Source organism: Sturnus vulgaris, chromosome 6, assembly GCF_052056855.1.
Source record: "Sturnus vulgaris isolate bStuVul1 chromosome 6, bStuVul1.hap1, whole genome shotgun sequence".
NCBI classification, from domain to species: domain Eukaryota; kingdom Metazoa; phylum Chordata; class Aves; order Passeriformes; family Sturnidae; genus Sturnus; species Sturnus vulgaris.
In genome coordinates, this window is record NC_142248.1 from 42697944 (window position 1) to 42717584 (window position 19641).

Sequence of the window (19641 nt, forward strand, 5' to 3'; positions counted from 1 at the left end):
GTCTGAAGGTAGAAATTCTGGCCGTAAAGCTGCTGTTTGGGCACCAAGTTTCAAAATACTGCTCAAAATATATGAGTAATACTGGAATGAGGAGATCCAGCTAGGAAGAATGATTATAAAGAAAAAAAAAAAAAGAGAAGGTGCAGGAAATGTCAAAGGTTACATTAAGTTGATAAGATTGTGTCAAAATCCCCAAAGCATAGATAAGCACACAATTCTTCACTTATGGTTTAGAGATACTCAGGACTAGACCTGCAAAGCACACTAATTCAGCTTTTAGGCACGAGTCAACAAGGACATGAGACTCTGCTACATTTTCATGCCCAGGTAAATGTCAAAAGGAACGTAACAAGATCCAGAGAGGGGAGGAGAAAACCTAAAGCCTGCTTGCTAAATGTCACACACCAGCTCAGACTCAGCACAAGTGCCACAGAGTCTGGACACTGAGACACACGGCAGCCTCACCACCACAGCCCACGCTGGTGACTGGAATGTCCTTGGAGAGTCTGAAGGGAGCACTTCCTACTACTGCCCCTGCTGCCACACAGGTTTGCACATGGCATAAAGCCTCCCTGCCACCTTGCTAGCCCTGCTTTTCCCAATTTACCCCTCCTCCATCTCCCTTCCTTTTCCAGCTCAACCACCAAAGATGACGTGACCCACTCTGGCCAGGCACCATGACAAAAATGCTTCAGATCAGAAAGGCTTCAGATGTGAACACACACATCCTATTGGATACTTAGCTGTGGCAGTATGCCTGGATCAGGGATTTAGCGAGCAAATAACCTCTCCTACTTGGAAGTAATTTTCCTGATTCATGAGCACTCCCCCACCACGCTGCCGAGAGATTTGTGAAAGCAGCTCTGGCTGTTAATAATAAATTGTGCTTGTGAAACTTTAATTGATTCAGAAGAAATCAGCTCAGAGCGCAGAGGATCTCCGTGTTTCTGAATATATCACATTTGTACACACTTGAGACTTGAAGGCTTGCTCCCCTTTCCATTGTTGTCAGCTGGAATACTGCCACTGCTTCAGTGGAATAATAACCAGGTAATACAATTCTAAGATTAAATTGTGCCCTCAGGCACAGCCTCATAAAAGGGGAGGTTCTCCATCCTATTAACAGTAAAGGTGCCATGACTCAGAGGCCAAATGATGAGCAATGCTTTGCCCTTGCTCCATGAGAATAGGCCCATAAACAGCATCCTGGCCTGCACCAGCAGCTAAGGACAGGCCCCAGCACCAGTTCAGCTGGCACAAAGAGGGCAGAAATAAAGCTGTGTCAACCATCCTGCCCAGGGTACTATTGGCAGAAGAGGGAATTCTCTCCCACAGAAATTGTGACTTGTAAAACACTTATTACTGCAGCACTACCCTGTAATACTTGGAATTTTCCAGTGTGTTATTATTTTTAGTTTATATCTGTATCACTACAGGCAGCTGTGAAATAGAATCTACAGACAAGGTGTGACAATGATGCACCACTGATATTAAAAGTTGCTAGGTGGCTTTTTCCTGTGCTTGCATAAAAGCAGAGTAACCCACCTGCTCCCCAGCATAAAGAACAAGATGTAAACATTGGAATTATTGACCAAGGAAACATCAGGTGCCAATCCTGCTGCAGCTAAAAGAGTAAGTCAAATTCTCCCTGGATAACTACAGCTGTTACTGCAGGCCAAATATTTCAACATAGAGTTTCTCATTGTGTCCCTCACAAATACAGCAACTTCACTCAGTGCAACACGTTGTGATGCAAGAAATCTTCCATTTCAGCAAGTCAGAGAAGCAAATGCAACAGCGTTTTGTCAGCATAATCCTTCTTTCGAGAAGTGGTACAAAACATTTATTAAGGTTGACAGAGAGACCTTTTCCCCAGCTATATATATCAGCCCCCCTAATGCCAAGCCAGGGCTCATGTTCTCAGAGAGTGACACTGAAAGCTTCCTCGTTTTGAGATGGGTACAAAGATCAGTAAAATTACTGGATGTTAACACTGGGCAATTCTGGAGATCTCAGAGTAAATGTTTTCAAAATTTGTGAAATCATATACCTGAATGCCCTTGGTATCAGGGAACAGGTTAAAAGTCAGATGAGCAGTTCTGGCTAAAAATATAACAGTAATATTTAGGGGCAGTCTTTAAAAATAAATTTTAAGTAACATAAAATATATTTCAGATTTTATGTTTTCTCCTTCTGGTGATCTTTATGGCTTTAAAATAGAATGAAGAGAGCAGGAAAGACAGAAAACCAGTATTTTTGTAGAAAAGTTTCTTAGTTTCTAGTTTCTAATCTAAATATTCCCAGGTACTCTGGGACTTAAAGATTGAGCCTAATTCTGGTTTCTATGTCTCCTTTCTTTGTGAACATGCCTGCAATTGTTACACATAGCTATTTCTTAATTGCATCTGCATGCTCTTTAATTGTGAAATGCCTCCATGAGGATGTATTAGTCACAAAAGGAATGCCAGAACAGAACTCGCATCTAATCACTTATCCCCTCCACAGATGAGCAGTACTGTTTATTTTTATTGTACCAGCATTCTGAAACAACACCGAGCTCTCATTGCAAGCATTCACTGAGTCTATGCCTCTAAGAGTTCACGTTTTTATATGCAAATGTAGCAGCTACACCAAAAAAAGAGTGAAAGTGTGAGAGACTGGCATTCAGGCAAAGGTTCTCCAGCTTTGGGGCAGGTGGATGAACTACACAAACTCTTGAGGCCCCTTCGAGCTGAGTTTTTTAATGATTTATACAAACTCATTATGTGCAGGGTTTGCAGGTTTCAAATCAGTCCCTTTAAATAACCATAAAGGAAAAGTAGACACTAGCAGAGCCAACAACTTCTGTAGGCTATTCAGTAGTCCTTAGTCATGTGGAAAGTTCCACCAAAGTTCACAGACGATATACAGTGGAGTCAATGGGGCACAGAGATCTGATATGTGGATCTCAAAACAGGACTGCTCTTCGTAAGCATAACTGTAAATCAGGACTAAACTGTCCTGCACTCTGACTGATTAAACATGACATGGAAACGTGAGAGGCTGCGGTTTTTTTTTCCTCTCTGCACTTTCCATTTGATCAAGTGCAGAGAAACAACCCTTTAAGCAGTGCATGCCAGAGGCTGTAAAAGAGCCCATCTCACAAGCATGCAACAACCACATCTGAGTGGAAAACTCTGTGGAAGATGCACTGTCTAGAAGCACAAATCAGTCTACACGAGCTGTTGACTGTCAGATAAGATAGTCACAGACATCACTACACTCCTGACCCTCAGAGACATCCCTTTATGTTTTCTAAAGCTGAATGGAGTGTTTCCAGACACTACAGCATGAAAATTCCTCTTCTACACTAAGCAGTTGTTGTAGGGATGGGATTGCTGGTGGGTTATTCTGTGCCAGTTTGCAGCTTTTAGCTGATTTGCTTCACTCATTCACCAGATAATCAGCTTATATTTCATCCCTTCTGTTGCACTCAGAACACAGCATATCCTTCATTTTGCTCTGCTTACATTTATATCCACTCTGGTCTTTGAGGCCCCAATCTCACACAGCACTGAGCCTCGGAGCTTTCCCAAACAGAGTTCTTGAAGTGACAGCGAGCAGATCCCATAGCTGAGGTTATTGAGACTCACACCACTGTGAGTGCCATTTCGGCACTGGTTGTTCTCCATCCTTTCCTCAGATGCAAACAAATCTGCCCACACAGAGAATCCATGGGGAAGAGAGGCATAAAATACATCAAATCAGCAAAGATTACCTACAGAGCCATTGACTGTAGCACATTCAAGCAAAAACTTTCACTGAGCAATAAAACAGTTTGGGTTGGAAGACACCTTAAAGATCATCTCATTCCAACCCCCACTGCCATGGGTAGGGACACCTTCCCTGTCCAACCTGCCCTTGGATACTTCCAGGGATGGGGCATCCACAGCTTCTCTAGGCAACCTGTTCCAGGGCCTCAGCAGCCTCACAGTAAAGAATTTCTTTTCAATATCTAACCTCAATCTACCCTTCTTCAGCTTAAGGCCATCCACCCTTGTCTTATCACTGCATACCCTTGCAAAAAGTCTCTCTCCAGCCTTCTTAGATATTGAAAGGCTGATATCAGGTCTCCAGGCTATGAGGTCTTTCTCTTTCAGAAAAGCTTAAAAACACCTCATTGAACCCAAGGCTTATCTTTATTTGCCCAGAAAACAAAGCTGTGTGCAGCACCTAAGCAAAGCACCAGTAATCCTTGGATAGCCCTGGATTGCCCCCCAGCCAGGCAGTTTGCCTTGCAGAGCACTGCTGCTATCAGTCACAGATCCAGTTCAGCTGCTCATTTACCTCCCTGGGGGAAGCCCCTTGACTTCAGGGGAAACAAGATCTGGCTCCAGATGTGAAAAAGGGCATGAGATGAGAATAAACAAAATCGCTAGTTGCAAAAATAAAAAAACACCAAACAAAAAAACAACAAACAAAAACCAGCAAAGAGTGAACGTAAGGGATCCTACACTGTCTTGACCCATGGAAAAAGCAAACAGCACACTAATAAAAGTTGCTCTGTTAACAGTGGCTGTATGCAATTAGGAAAGGCATTCAGCTTCTGTTTTCAGCACGTAATTTTTAATTGATTTTGCTGAAAGAGACCTTAGTGTTGTTTCAGTTAACAGGAGTCTTTCCAGCAAAACTGGTCTCTGTAAAAGGCTTATGTAAAGCTTCCTTCAAGTGTCACAGGCTCATTGTTTGAACTGGCAGGGAATTAACCTGTTGCAAAAAAAGCCCATTCTCTATAAAAGCCAACAGTCATGAGACACACAGCTGCAGACTTGATGGGTCTTCTCCACAAAGAAAAGGTGATGATTGCAGAGACCTGGCCAGTATCCTGCAATCTTTCCAGATCCCAGAGGAGAAAGTTTTTCCCTGTCATAAGAAGTGCCTCACACACTAAGGAGAAGCTCTCAGGCAACACACAGAGGAGTGAACACTGCCTGTTAATAAGCTTATTTTATTTTCCCCAAGAGCTGGAGTTCAGCCCTAAGGCCAGACCACGTTCTCATCTGGAAAACTGCATAATTATCTTTTGCCTTCCAAAAGGACCACACATTCTATGAAACACCATCGAGTCACAGGACCAGCACACCAGAGCACAGGGATTCTCTGCACACCATCCCACATCCAGAGGTGTGACAGGGAACCAGCAGACCCCCACCATCTCCAGAGAGGTCAGCTGCATTAGAAACATAAATAGAGACACAAAGGCAGTGAAATGAGCTGACCAGCACAAGCCCTCAGGATAAAAACAAGGTACTTCAGCCAGTCAATAACCAGTCCTTCTCACTTTTAGCTCCTCTGGCTCCTGCTCAGCTACATTACCTCCATGTTACAGCACCTGTAGCCTTAAGGATGGACCTGTCCCCATGCTGTGCCAAGCAGTGAGCTGGGGCATGGAGGTGTCCCTGTTGTCCAACTCTGCACCTCAGGCTGGCAAAACCACCACTGAAGTACAGGGTGCACAGGTGACACTGTGTCCTGCAGGCTGTATCACCTCTGCAGGTAGTGGAGGTTTGTTCTGAAAAGAGACCCTCTCAGCCCAGGCTTCCTGCTAGGGAGACATATTTGCAGAGAGAGAGAAAGGTTTGTCATAGAAATTAAGGCTGTGCCACTAGGCTGGGCTGACTGCTTTTTGTTGCCTTTAGAAAGATCCTACTGGATTTTGCTGTAAACCTTGAAGCCTCTTCCTCTAAAAAAATCCAACCTCACACCAACCAAATTTAAAGAAATACTTGCATTTGCCCTCAACACACAAGTAGGTGACCTTGGCATGTGAATCCCAAAGCTGTACATCAGCCTGTGCCAAGCTCTGAATTTGAGGGCAGCAGGGCAGACCAGCCATTCTTACAGTAGTGCTACACAGAAGGAAATGCCCTGCTTTTAAAATAAACCCTTAGAGTCATTCACTATCTCTTTGCTTTTTAGCAGACTGTGAGTGGACCAGCTCTCTCGTACTGAGTAAGCCACTGTGCAAGCTAATTCTGCTCAGATATGCTGCTTTGTTTTGTTTCTGGCATGCACAGAAACCAAAATACGCTTCCTCTACCCTGGGAACTGCTGAACTGGAAAGTGAAAGTCGGCAAGAGCTGGCTCAAGAAAAATAGCACATACTGCCATTAGAAAAAAATGACAAACCAACCTATCTATCTGTAACAGAGCCCAGCACAGTAATTTCCTTTAGAAATAATCTTAGAGAAAGCAGCAGTGCACAAATATTGTCCTGTAAGCAAAGATTTTATTTACAATAACCATGACTATTACCTAACATTTTCCTGGCAGCATCCAGCATGAGCTGATCCCAAATACCCAAGTCCTTGTCCCACTCCTCTGTGGTGAGGGGTGCACTATACACTGTGATGTGACAAGTAAAAAGATTGTTTTCATGTCTGGATGCATTCCCCTGTATGATGGGCTAAGGAACCCCCCTATACTTGCTGATTTTTTTTTCAGGAAGCAACTGTAAGTAGGTGCTGCTAAGTTGACATCTAAACCTCAGCTCAGGGCAAGACAGAGACCTTTGCTTGGTAAGGCCAGAAAGCCATCTTTCCTTTGTAGTGCTGCAAATGAAGACAAAAAAGAAAGGTTTTTGAAACTGAAAGCTCTCTTTTAAAGAGCCCCAAATACATGCAATGTATGTTTATAGGACTCCTATTCTGGCCACAGCTTAGTAACAAAAAAGGAGGAGCAAAACAGTAACAAAATGAGGAGCAAACTCACTGAAAATTTCAGCTGAACCATGAAAACCATCCCATGAGAGAACCAATCCAGCTGTAAGCCCAGTTTTAAAATTAAAAATCAGATATAGCCAAAATGCATAAGCTGCCTCAGAACCCTATTCTCAAGGACTTACAGTAGCAATTGCAAAAAATATTGCTCTACAGCTATTTCAAATGGCTTGTGTGTGGCTGAAAAAGGAATCGATGAACACCTGATTTGAGCAGCCAGCAGCCCTGTCCTGCCAGGCCACAACAACAAGTTTCAGCTACTTCTTGATGAATTTGCAGTGCTGTTTCTCAAACCTCTCTAGCCTTTCAAAGAAGAAAAAGCTCAGCTTTTGGCAGGACTTGTGGCAAATGCAACTTGACTTACCAGGAGAACACTATTGCACTGGTGAATGCAGATTGAGCAGATTCTGCTCAATCTGGAAGGAGGCAAGGAAAAATATAGTATTATTAAGTTAAGCCCAGAAGAAAAACAAATGACACAGAGTATTCTAGGCCAGCAACTCTCTTCCTCCACTGACCCTGGAAATCCAGAAAGAAGACATTTTGAAGAGCCTGTGGTAAAGTCCTTTCTGGTCAGGCTATTTCTGGTGTCTCTGCCCCCTGCTCCCTAAGCAAGCACTCACATTCTTATCATACAGTCTGATCCAAACTCTCTTACACATGTGCAGTAACTCCATCCTAAATATCCCCTTCTATCCTGCACACTCCCTCCCAGAGCCTGGTGTTTGTGACCTGACAGAAGCAACCTCAGCTCAGCACAGCCCCAGCCAGCAGCTCTCTCCTATTCCAGAACTCCAACTAATTATAAGAAACCAAGTCACCCAGCCCCCTGCAGATCTGCCCTGTGAAGCTGAAGCTACCTGACTCCACAGCTTAACCAGTTTCTCAACAAGATCAAAGCCTGTGCAGTTGTTCCAATTACTCCTCCAGTTTCTATCATGAATTACAGCAGCACTTGAAGAGTGCCAAAACCCAGAGGGATCAGTTACTCCTGCCCTGTGACAGGCAGCAGGCTGGGGCAGACAGGACAAGCTGTAAGCACAAGGCATTACATTATGCACAGACCCAGTTTTGCTGCTGAATGATTGACAATAACTACTGGATGTCATTATTTTAAGGATAATGTCATTTGTGTAATTATCTGGCAGGGTCTCTGCTCAGCGGCTGGCATTATTCACAGGGGAAGAATTAGACTGAAATCCAGCTGTAGAGTAAGGAGATTTGCTATTCTATACAGACAATCACTGTGCTTTAGGAGCTTGATACATAGGGCATATATCACTAGTCATCTTCAGGCTCTCAGGACATGGAGAATATTAAAATGACGCTCCTTCTCTATTTCACTGTGCCATATATGTCACATGAGTTCATACTTTAAAATATTTTAATATTCTCTGTCCTTACCTGACCATCTGTTTCTTACTGGACCTCAAGCTAGGAAGAAACAGAGAAGCTGCTTTTACTTGACTGATCCTATCATCTCCTCATCAGATAGGAAGGTGCCCCTTGCACAGCCCCCAGCCCTTTAGCCACTTTATCTCTCAGCTATTCTGGTTTTCTTGAGTTCAAACCTGAGTTTATCTGTCATGGGAGGATGTCCTACTGACAGGCTTAAACTAGGTAAAGTCCCAAATCAGATGACATTTGGCCCAACCCACAGAGATGGCATTAACAGAGCTGGACTGGGATTGGAACTGGTCTCATCCTGCACCCAGCTCTGAATCCCAGCAGTACAACTGTAATCAAGCAGTGCTGGCACGCCACAAGTGGGACTGAGCAGGGCTACAGCTACAGCTACAGCTTTGCTACTGAATTCCAGGTAACAGCATTCCAGAGAAAATAACAGCCTGTTCCTCCTCCCCAGCGCTCTGGGCATGAGGATGACAGAGGTGTTCTGTGAAATATGGCAGAAAGAAACCTTTCTGTACAACCAGACTGTCTCAGTGCTGACACCTGCCAGTTGTCCTGCTCCATCCCAGAAGAGGCCTTGCTCTGCCTCTGGGGCATGAGGGAGGATGCTGGTCCAGTGGTGATGCTGGCCCAGGGAGGGCTCTGCACGGCAGCCTGGCTCTGATCCATGCTGGGATTATTGATTGCTCTATGTCTTTATGCTTGAGCTGACAGGGGAGCACTTCAGCAGCACAGAAAGGAAAAAATATAACCAAACTGCCCCCCTGAGTATGGAAAAATTACAAATAACAAAGGAGAGCTATGAATGGGAAATAGCTTCCTGAGAACAACCTTGAGACCCCAAGTGGACGCATAGAGGCAACAATGCTCCAATTCTGTTGCAAACACAAAGATGCCAGACAGGACAGGAAGCAAAAACTGCTGTAGGACCATGGCAGGAATGAAAACACTTTTAGTGGCTGAGATGAGTGACACTGAATAGGTATGTGAAAGAGATAGGGTTTAAGCACAGTTACTGCAGGGAAGCAGAGGCTTTGGTGTGACCAGAATGTATCAGCCTTGAAATAACATGGCACACTGTGGCAAAAGCAACAGATCCTTACATTCACCTCACAGAAGATCTGGGAAGGTTTTATTTAATGCCTGCCCAGAAATTTCACTCCCTCCTGGAAAGTGGTGCACCTTGGCCAACGTGCAGAGGGAATGTGGCGGTACCGTGATCCCTGCTGACAACTTGTTCCTGGTGGGCAGCAAGTGACACTCCTTTATTCAAGCAGAAAACTCCAGCTCTCACCTCAGCTGTGGGGTTCAGACAAGGGGAAGCAATGAACACAGAGCTCACCGGTAAATGATGCCTCTGCGATGGAGAAACATGAGGGCTGAAATAATTTCTGCAGCGTAGAACCGTGCCCGATCTTCGTCGAAGCGCCGCGACTTCTGGATGTGGAACATCAAATCCCCGCCGTTGACAAACTCCATCACAAAGAACAGGCGATCCTACACACAGGCAGACACAATAAACATGAACACCATTAACCACATCCTCGCCCAGGCTTGGGAAAGTCTTAGTAAAACTATTATCTCCCAAAAAAAACCCAGATTAAATAAGCGTGAGAGTGTGTGGGGGGAAAGGTTGATTTTTTCAGGAAAAATCAAATCAATACCAGGAAGACCTGTTAGTACCTCCTTGCCCTGCACTCCTACCAAAAGTTTTGACCCCAGTTGTAAAATGAATTCCTGTTAACATGTGGATTGGGCATATAAATAACTGTGTGCTCATCAGTAATCAGCTCCCACTGGGTTTCTCTGAGTTATCCTTACCCTCAGTCAGCAGGGAATGATACCCCTTCATCAGTACTCTAAGTTGAGCGGCACAACAGAAATTTGCAAAAAATCACTCATTCCCTAGTAAACACCTCAGATCTCTGGGGAAAGCTGCTCCATAACACAATGTACATAACCAGACTGCAGGTTCACCACAACAGCACAACATTGTCTCGAGGATATCCCAATATTATTTCTGGAGAATGTGGGCTGCTTTCCAGGATGGGATTTCCTGCCATACACTTGCATGGCAGCTGCTTTTTGGGCCCTCAGGTTCCAGCTTTCCTCTGATTAACCTGCAGATACCTCTGGGCAATAAAAGAACTGATAAGGATGAAGTATAAATAAAAGTTTCTGCTGAGCAGAAAAGCAACCTGCTTGATAAAGTTCAGTTCATTAACCACAGCTGTTGGTCTCTGAGGTTTCTTTTTTGGCTTTGTTCTGGCTTTTTCAAAAGCCTGCAGATAGGGAGGCACTTGCTTAAGCTGTGTGCTCAACAGTGAGTAGGGGTTTCACTTGATTGTGAGAGGAAGGACACAGAGAGATTTGGCACAAAAATAAACCCTGGAATCGTTGCAGCCCAGTTCAAAAATTTCTCTCAGCAATTGTTTCAGGACTTTCAGTATTTGTTGTTTCAGTTTTTCTCTGAATATCAGGAACAAGCAGGCATAGAATTCAACTGAGATCAGCCAGGCTTTTAATGGTAATATTTGCCCTTCTTTCCCACAAGCCTCTTTCCCAGGTCTGATGTTAATTATCTACAAGCTACTTTTAAACCCTCTCAAAGTGTAAGAGGATAAGCATTGTCGTGCTCCACTTTCTGGCAGCCAGCCAGCTTGAAATGACTACTGGTATTAACATCTTGAGATGCACACGGCAGAAGAAAAACAACCAGAAATTCCCTCATTTCTCAATGGACATGAGCAGGAAAGGAAATGGCTTGTAACACGTGGGGACAGCTTGCTTTGCATAGCCAGCTTGCACTCTGCCCAACAGCTCCTTCTGGGCTCCTTCCAGAAGGTAAAGATCATTAAATCATAGAATCATCTGGGTTGGAAAAGACCTTTAGAGACCATCAACCACTAACCCAGCTCTGCCAAGCCCACCACTAAACTATGTCCCCAAGTCTACACGTTTTTTAAATACCTCCAGTGATGGTGACTCCACCACTGCCTTGGACAGACTGTTCCAGGCACCTTGACCACCCTTTCGGTGAATAAATTGTTCCTAATACCCAGTCTAAACTTCCCCTGATATAACTTCAGACCATTTCCTCTTACCCTGCCCCTTGCTCCCTGGGAGCAGAGCCTGACCCCCACCCTGGCTGCCCCCTCCTGTCAGGGGGTTGTAGAGAGTGAGAAAGTCCCCCCTGAGCCTCCTCTTCCCCATTCTCAGCCCCTCCAGCTCCCTCAGCTGTTTCTCATCAGACCTGTGCTCCAGACCCCAGCCCAGCTCTGCTGTCCCTCCCTGGACACACTCCAGCACCTCTCAATGTCCTTCCTGCAGTGAGGGTCCCAAATTGAATGCAGAATTTGAGGTGCAGCCCCACCATTGCTCCCAGCACTCTCCCAGCACTACTGCAGCACCAAGGCCATGTGTTGAATGCTATCTCCAGTCCATATAAACAACCACTCTGTCTTTGTGAGAGGGCACTGAAAGACACCCAAGCTGGCTTGGCTAGGCAGCAGTCTGAGCCAAATCAGCATGAACTGTGCAAACCCATCACCAGCCTTGGCTCTTCAGCCCTCATCAGCTCTCTAATGCCACATCTCCACTGCAGATGGTTAAACTCAGCCTGGCTGTGCTGTGCCTGCCTGTTCCTCCAGCTGCAGCACAGGTATCACCTCTGTCTCGCCAGTCGGGCCGGCTTTTACATCTCCTTGTTATTCTTTCCCACCTCCTTCCTTGCTGATCTCTCCACATGACACATGCTTATCTAGCCCAGCTTGTCCAGGCATCTCCTCAAGCCCATACTTAAAAAGAAATCCCTCTTGCCAGATCCCCAACAGGAAGCAATTTAATTTACCAGCAGCCTGGTGAGGGATGGTGTGTGTATTTATGTGATACATATGCCTGTATAAACATGCATGCACTTAGGTGAACACACATGGATTTTCTACTCTTTCCTTAAAGGTGACCTTCAGGAAAACAGAATTAACACTTCCTATCTTAAAACATGTATGGCCAGCTTCTCCAGAGCAGGCAAAACTCCACAGCCTACCTCAGACTTCTGGCTGTACTCATCTTTACTATGATGCTTACTACTTCTTTCTCAAATGTTCAGGTAAGCACCAAAGAGCTGATTTTAAAATTCACATCACTGCTGCCATGGTATTATCAGCTTTTTTCTAAAAATTTGCTTTTGCTTTAGACTAACTGCAAACCTGAGCAAGTATAATTGCACGTGTTATGTGGTCACACCCACCCATGGCTCATCTCACTGGTCAAGCATAGATACAGAACTTTGGGTTACTCTGTCTTGTTTTTTATTTATTTATTTTTTTCAATTTATTTTAAGGAGGTCCAGCTTATTGTCTGCCCAGTTTCCTAGCACTTAGGAATCCCATACGGCTGCTGAAGAAAAGACCAGGATGGATATTACAACTGGTTTATAATGCAGCATTTGTGCACTGGTCTGCTACATGTCTGGCAACAAGTATTTGGAAAATCAGCACTAATGACCATCCTTTGGGGAAAAGCAGGTAAAAGCCAGGCAAGGCCTTCCATTTTTACTCTTAAGGAAGACCATCATCTTGCAAAACTGCAAACACCAACCACTCTCCTAGAATCATTAAGAAGTAAAATAAACAGTGGTACCCTACTTGGGAGAAAAAAAAAAAAGGAGGAGGGGAAGGAAAGAGGGGGGAAGGAAAAGAAAAGAGGGGGAAAGAAGGTGAGAAGAGGGGAGAAGAGAGGAGAAGAGGGGAGAAGAGGGAGGGAGATGAACAGAAAAAAAGAGGAAAGAAGAAAAAATAAGGTAATTTGCGGCCAGAAGAGTGAGACTGAGTAAATAACTTAAGAAGGGGCCAGGAAAAGTAAATCTTAAAAGAGCAGATAGTTCAGACACTTGCAAATTTGACCTAAGAGTCAGTTACGTGTCTCCTCCTTTCTTGGGGACTACCAGTGGGAATTAGGAGGAGTTGAAAGCTGGATTGTTTTTTTGACAGGGCCCAATGCTGAACTCTTCACATGTCTATTTTTCTATTGTACTTTGCCCAGAAGTCTGCCTGATTTGGTATCTCTGTTTGACGTGGTAAGAAAGGAGCATTTGAGTCAACAGGAAATAGTGACACGAAAGGCTTCACAGCAAGTGGCAGCCACAGGAGGAAATCACATTGCACCACGCCTGGACTGAGATCAAGATTAATAAACTTTCAGAGCAATTGTTACTGTAAATTAAAAAAAAACTTGGAGGAAACATAAAATAAAATTTGGAGGAAATAAACACAAAATAAAAAATTTGGAGGAAAAAAGTCCATGGGATCAGGAGGGTTTATTTCAAGGCTGGCCTACATGTAGAGATTACTCCTGTCAGTTTTCACACAGGAGAGCTGTCTTTTTTATTTTTCTTGGCTTTTAAAAAAAATATTTATTTTAATTTCAGTTTTCTATCCCTATTTCTTCACCTATTGGCAGAGCAAGGGCTGTTGGAAGCACAGCAATGGTTGACAGCAGCTACATATACCCATTATATTATATTTGTTCATTGTCTTTGGGGGCTTTGTGGGGCTTGAAGGAAGTCTCTGGCTGCAAGAGCCACTAAGAAGGACAATCCACACACTGGTTACTGCCCCTTGCAAGCACTAAAATGCATCTCAAGCATCACTAGCCCTTTGTCCTCACCAGCTCTACAGACTGTTTTGGATCCTTTCACCTTTCCTCTTTGTCATCATAGGAGAAGAAAAAAAGTCCAGATTTTATTTAAAAAGCATCCTTTTGCTCCCTGTACCCAAAAAGGACAGTGTGATAGCCAACTTTTACTCTCCTCTACTTAAAAGTCACAGCTGATGTCCATGTACAACCTACACAAGACCAAAGACCTCCTGGGACCTTATCACCAATCACAAGGGTCCAATTTTTTCCCACAAAATATCAGCCTGGCTCAGAAATTCCACTTAGTTTGGATTTTATATTGTTGGAAATAATTAATGCACACAACTTCTTAGAAAATCAGCTTTGGGCTCAATCTGAGTTCACTGAAGCCAAAGGGCTTCCCCAGGAAAACAGTCATATTTCCCTGTTTTGGTAGATTATGCTTTGCAGAGCAGAAGGGAGGCTTTCCAAATCCTCCCCAAACAGAGACAGCTGTGTCACTGCTTCCCAGAGAAACTTTATTGTTTCCAAAAAAGAGTAGCAGGGCTTAGGGAGCTTGCAAGCAAATTATTACAAGATAATTACAAGAGCTGGCAGACTCTCTCGGTGTTCCCAATGTTCTCCCTTCGTGGTCCACAACCCCCACACAAAGCAAATCTGCCCTAGGTCTTGCTGAGAGCGAGCAAATAAACCGTGATTTCTCAGTACTGGGCTCCAGAAAGCCACATGTCCAACTCCCCAGCAGTGCAAGTGGCCATCTGTATCTGGGTCAAGACATTGCACAGCACAGGATCTGGAGGAGGAATAAGAATGAGGTTTGTAACTGAATATTTATTTCTGTAGGACTAACACAGTCATGGCCCACTCTTAGATGCTGCTCTGTGAGGAAATGCCCACCCTCCATATCCAGGCCTCCACAGAACCGAGGAATTCCTTTGGAAATGCTTTGCCTCCCTCACTGTGGTTCTTCAACATCCCCATCAGGGAAGCAGAGGGGCAGGCACTGATCTCTCTGGTACCCACTGAAGCCAAGGGAATGGCCTGAAGTTGTGTCAGGGAAGGTTTAGGTTGGATATCAGGAAAAGGTTCTTCTCCCAGAGGGTGGCTGGGCACTGAACAGGCTCCTCAGGGCAGTGGTCACAGCACCAAACCTGACAGAGCTCAAGGAGGGTTTGGACAATGCTCTCAGGCACAGAGAGTAACTCTTGGGGATGGAGCTGTGCAGGGCCAGGAGTTGGACTCAGTGATGCTGATGGGTCCCTTCCAACTCAGCATATTCTATGATTCTATGATTCCATACCCAGCCCTTCACAGAATACACAGATTCTATGAAATCCTGTTGGAAATGCCTCTCCTCTATACCCAGCCCTGGGACCAAGGCAGCCCTGCACCCCCACGAGCTACCTGCTGCCCCGAGCTCCAAGGGTTAAGGAGAACAGGCTCTCCAGGGGGGTTACACATGGTTTCAAATCCAGGGAGGATCACGGGTGTCCTGTGAACAGCCTCACCATGAAGCAGTCACCACAACAACCCTTGCACAAACCATGTGTGTGAGCACGAGAGCAGACCTAATGAGCTCAGCCCCGAATTTCCAGACAAAGCCACCCTTGCCTGACTGCAACAGAGCAAGGCAGAGACTGATGTCAGGTGAAGACTTGGTCCTTTGATTTCAAATCACAGCAATTACATCAAGGAACACCTTTGCCCCATGCTGGCCCAGATGGAACCCCATGCACGTGGCCCAGGACTCCCAGACAGAGAGGCAGCAGGTTTTACAGCCATCTGCTCACCCAGCAGTGCTGCTCTGTTGAGCTGTTCTTCCTCCCTGCTTCAGTGGCTGCAGAAGTGCCTGCCAGCCCCAGGAACCACTTCTGCCTCAGGGAACCAAGCCACAGACAGCTCTGGGGTTACCCAGATGAGGGCTCACTGTGTGATGCAGCTGAAAGACTAAGAAAGGGAAGGTTTCTTTCTTCTGCTGGTTTTGTGTGGTTTTTTACGCTAGGAGGAGGTGCAGTGAAACCAACTGAGAATGGGCATAAAGGTACATGTGATGTCTCCTCCGGGCTGGGCAGCTGGTGAACACATTTCTGAGAATTTCAGGTCACTTCCCCATACCAGGCTCGTTTTTAGGTCCTTTAATAAAGTCACCAACCATAGTCACAGCCATGTAAATGAGGCAGTTATCACTGGTTATCACCCCACCACACTCTGCTCTCTGACACTGCTCACAGGCAGTGAGCAGTGCACCACGAGGCTCCCGGTGAGGGAGGCACACACACATCACCCAGAGAATCATAAATGGGCTCTTGTCACTTGTATAAATAAACTGCAGGATCCCTCGGGGTGAAGGCTGCCCTGGCACTCGGGTGCACAATGCAGCATCAACACCAAGCTCATTCCAGAGGAGCCCAACCACAACAACCACAAACCAGGACAAGCTGAGAGGAGTTGTGGGTTCCCATTTGCCCCAGGGAAAAAAAGCCAAAACAAATAAGCCCAAATCTAACTGCATCCTCCAAATTCCTGCCCCTATTTTCTTAACCACTTGGCTGACATTTCAAGCTCATACAGTGGAGAGTTTTTGTCACAGGCAAATTCAGTTATTTGTCTGGAACAATGCATCTTCTGGGGTATTCAACTGAACCATACATGCATCCTTCCTCCTCATCTCCTCCCTGCAAGACAGGCTAATTCACAGCAGTGTTACATTAATAGCTCATCTTTTCACTAGAAACTTTTACACAGCATATGTGCCAAAGGATAATTATCCTGTTCACCTGTTATCTGTTCCATTTGAAACAAGACCAGACCTAAATTAGAAAAAAAATCCAAAACTCAGATAAGACAACCAATTATGTACAAAAAATGTATCATTTTTTATCCCAATTAAAAAAAGACACTTTGAGCGTCATTAGAATGAAATATTAAAAGGATACAAAACAAATTGAAAGAAGAAGCAACGCAAAATCTTCCCTCTCCAACCTTTTAAAATGGTAAAGAAAACTACATTAATACTCTTTCCCACATGAAAGATTTTAAAAATTCAAAGGACTGACTGAACTTAGAGGGGAATAAATTGAGAAATAAGGAACTAGAGTGTATGACACTAGAGACATTACCTGTTAATCAAAGATTTATAGGTTATCTGCAGCCCTCAGTTGGCTGCTGGCATCTTGGTGTCTCAGAAGAGAATAGCCCTGTAAATACCATGCTTTTTTTACAGCTCTCAATTCAAAAAGGCTACTGAATTTGGTCTTTTCAGTTTAAGAGTGACCAACCTGCAACAACTCTTCCTATTTTACAAAATACTGAGCTCTGCAATATCTGCTGGCTCAGTCAGAGCTAAGGAAGGCTAGAGACCTCTACGAGCTCATCCAAGAGTCTTCACAAAAATTAAGAGTGCCAAAAGCCACCCAAAAGCCACTTGGAAACAGCTTGCTGTGAGGATTTGTGAATCACCTTCTCACCTTAAACATCACCTGGAAAGCAACATGGATTCAAAGAGACTGAAACCTAAAGCACCACTGGCTCACTCCTCACCTTAGTTACCTTTTCTCTGAGCTTAGATTGTCTTTGTTTTTTATTTCCCCTTCCTCCTCAATACTGACTGGCACCTGCTCGCTCAGGGCTGCTTCCATTTTGATCTCTTTTTATACCACAACTTCCTTGATTTTAAGGACAAAAAAATATCAGTTTCACATACTGTGGCTAACCGTAGGCAACACACTCGGCTACCCTTGCCCTGAGCTTGATGATTTGTCCAAGCTACAGCCACTGCAGACAGAGACAGGCATTTATATCAGCTTCATGAAAATGCAAATATCCAAAGTCCCTCAACCATCTGGGGTCAGAAAGTTCCACTGGGGAGCTGTGACACGCCGATGGCAGCTGACCCTTCCAACCCTCCAGCTCATGTTTTCACCTCGGCTCGCATCGCCTCAGCGCGCAGCCCAAGCGTGGACATCCAGCAAAGTTCACAGATTAGAGTCAGAAAGGTCAGCCTGATCTTGTTTCACCTCCTGCCTGAAAAAAAAACAAAACCCTGGCCTCAAATGTTCGTGCAACGAAGTGAGCACTGCAAGGTGTCACTGCAGGTGGCAGAAAAAGCCGAGGCTTCCCGAGCAGGCCGCGGAGGCCTCGCACGTCAGGTTCACTGACACTGGAACCAGCAAACACATCAGGGGGTTTTGGTGGCTGTGAACACTGTCAAACCACAGGAAGATGTGCTTTCCACCAGCCTGCCTTTATTCTGTGCCAGACAGGAGCCAGAGGAAAGCAGAAACTGGCTGTGCCTGATGTGGTCACAGAGCCAAGGTGAGGGCACCATGGCACACACCTGCAGGATCTGCACTGGAGAGGGAAGGGACAGAGAGGAAATTCCCCTGAACCTCCCTGTCCAAGAAGCCACCAAAAACCCACCTGCCATTCCAGGTAAAGAACAACTCAAGCTCCTTCAAGCCTGACTTGCAGAGCCTTCCAGCAGAGGGGCTTGGGGATAACATGGGTGTCAACTCTCAAGAATAAGAGAAAAAATCTCAGTGCCTGCAGAAAAGCATCCAGGACATGCATTTGGCTGTCACGTGAATGCACACATGGAGCTGTGCCTCCACAAGATGCCACAGAGGGAACACTGAGGGTTCAGAGCCTGGAGTGGATCAAAGCCATCCTCCTTGCTCCCAAAGGGCTCCCTCCCAGTGCCTTTCAAAGAGAACATCAGAGGCCTCACTGCTTTCTGAACGCCCACCAGCACACTCCAAATCTGTGTCAGGGCACTTGTTCATCTCCCAGAGCCCCAGGAAAGCTGCTACTGCCTCTCCAGCTTCCCTCACCTCTGCCACACTGAGACCTGCCCTGTGCTTCACCCATCTGGTGACACTGGTGGACAACCAGGCTGATGCTGGAGATCCCCATGGGGAACCATGACCGAGGACTGCCCTGGACATACAAGGGAACTGAGACCTCCCTTGTGGCACCTGGGGGCAAGGGGTGGGTGAGCTGCCACCTCTCAGTCCCACCACTTTGGCTTGTGGGCCCTCACTTGAAAATGATGCCCCTGTTAAAGGCTCCAGTCAGCTCTAACACTTCCTGGAGGTGAAATACAGGCTCATCTCCCTAAACAACTGGGTGACCCATGAAAAGATGACCACACTGACTCTGGCAGAACTGCCTGAGTGCCCCAAGATCCAGTGGAGGTGCAGAGAAGCCTTCCCCTTCCATGCTGAGAGCACGACATCAGCCCTCAGCCAGTAATGGGGACAAAAAGCTGCGTGCCAAACAGCAGGCTGCCCTCGTAAAACGGGACCAGTTCCATGATTGGTCCATGATGGAGTCCCAGGCCAGTCCTGCTGGCTCAAATAGCACCCTGCTCATTATTACCTTGAAGGACGCTCGTTATAGAAAATCACATCCCTCTGCCAAGTTCTCGTGTCTCACTATTTTTGGAACAACAGGGGCAGGCTCTGAGCCTCAGCAACTGTCAGCAGAACAGAGGGAAAGCAAATCCATATAACGATCAGGCTGGCTGATGGGGACAGTGCTGGGAACGGCATCGCCTGGGGGACAGTCCCCTGGAAGGACCCTTTGGTCATGAGAAAAGGGATAAGGGCAATAAACATAAAACCCAGAAGCTATTCGACACTATTTGCATGGGAAACTGATCTCCCCTAGCCCTCTTCATTCTCATGCATATGAGTGGAGACAAAAGGATTTAAAAGCAAACCACCTGTGCAGGAAGGATGGCTCCTAAAACCCAAAGGCAAGACCTATTTACTGCAAACTGATTTTAATTAAAGCATTCCAGGATTCACATTCCCCAGGATTGTATTACTGACTTAGC

At 45.5% G+C, this 19641-nt stretch overlaps 1 protein-coding gene across 2 annotated transcripts in view; it reads right to left on the bottom strand.

The window, feature by feature from the left end:
- Nucleotides 1-19641, bottom strand: part of PRKCH (protein kinase C eta) — a 113699-nt gene that overhangs the window by 35437 nt on the left and 58621 nt on the right. For both annotated transcript variants that reach the window (XM_014871373.2, XM_088166341.1), the window contains one exon: nt 9511-9665. In XM_014871373.2, the coding sequence (XP_014726859.2) occupies nt 9511-9665 (155 nt within the window). The remainder of the gene's footprint in view (nt 1-9510; nt 9666-19641) is intronic.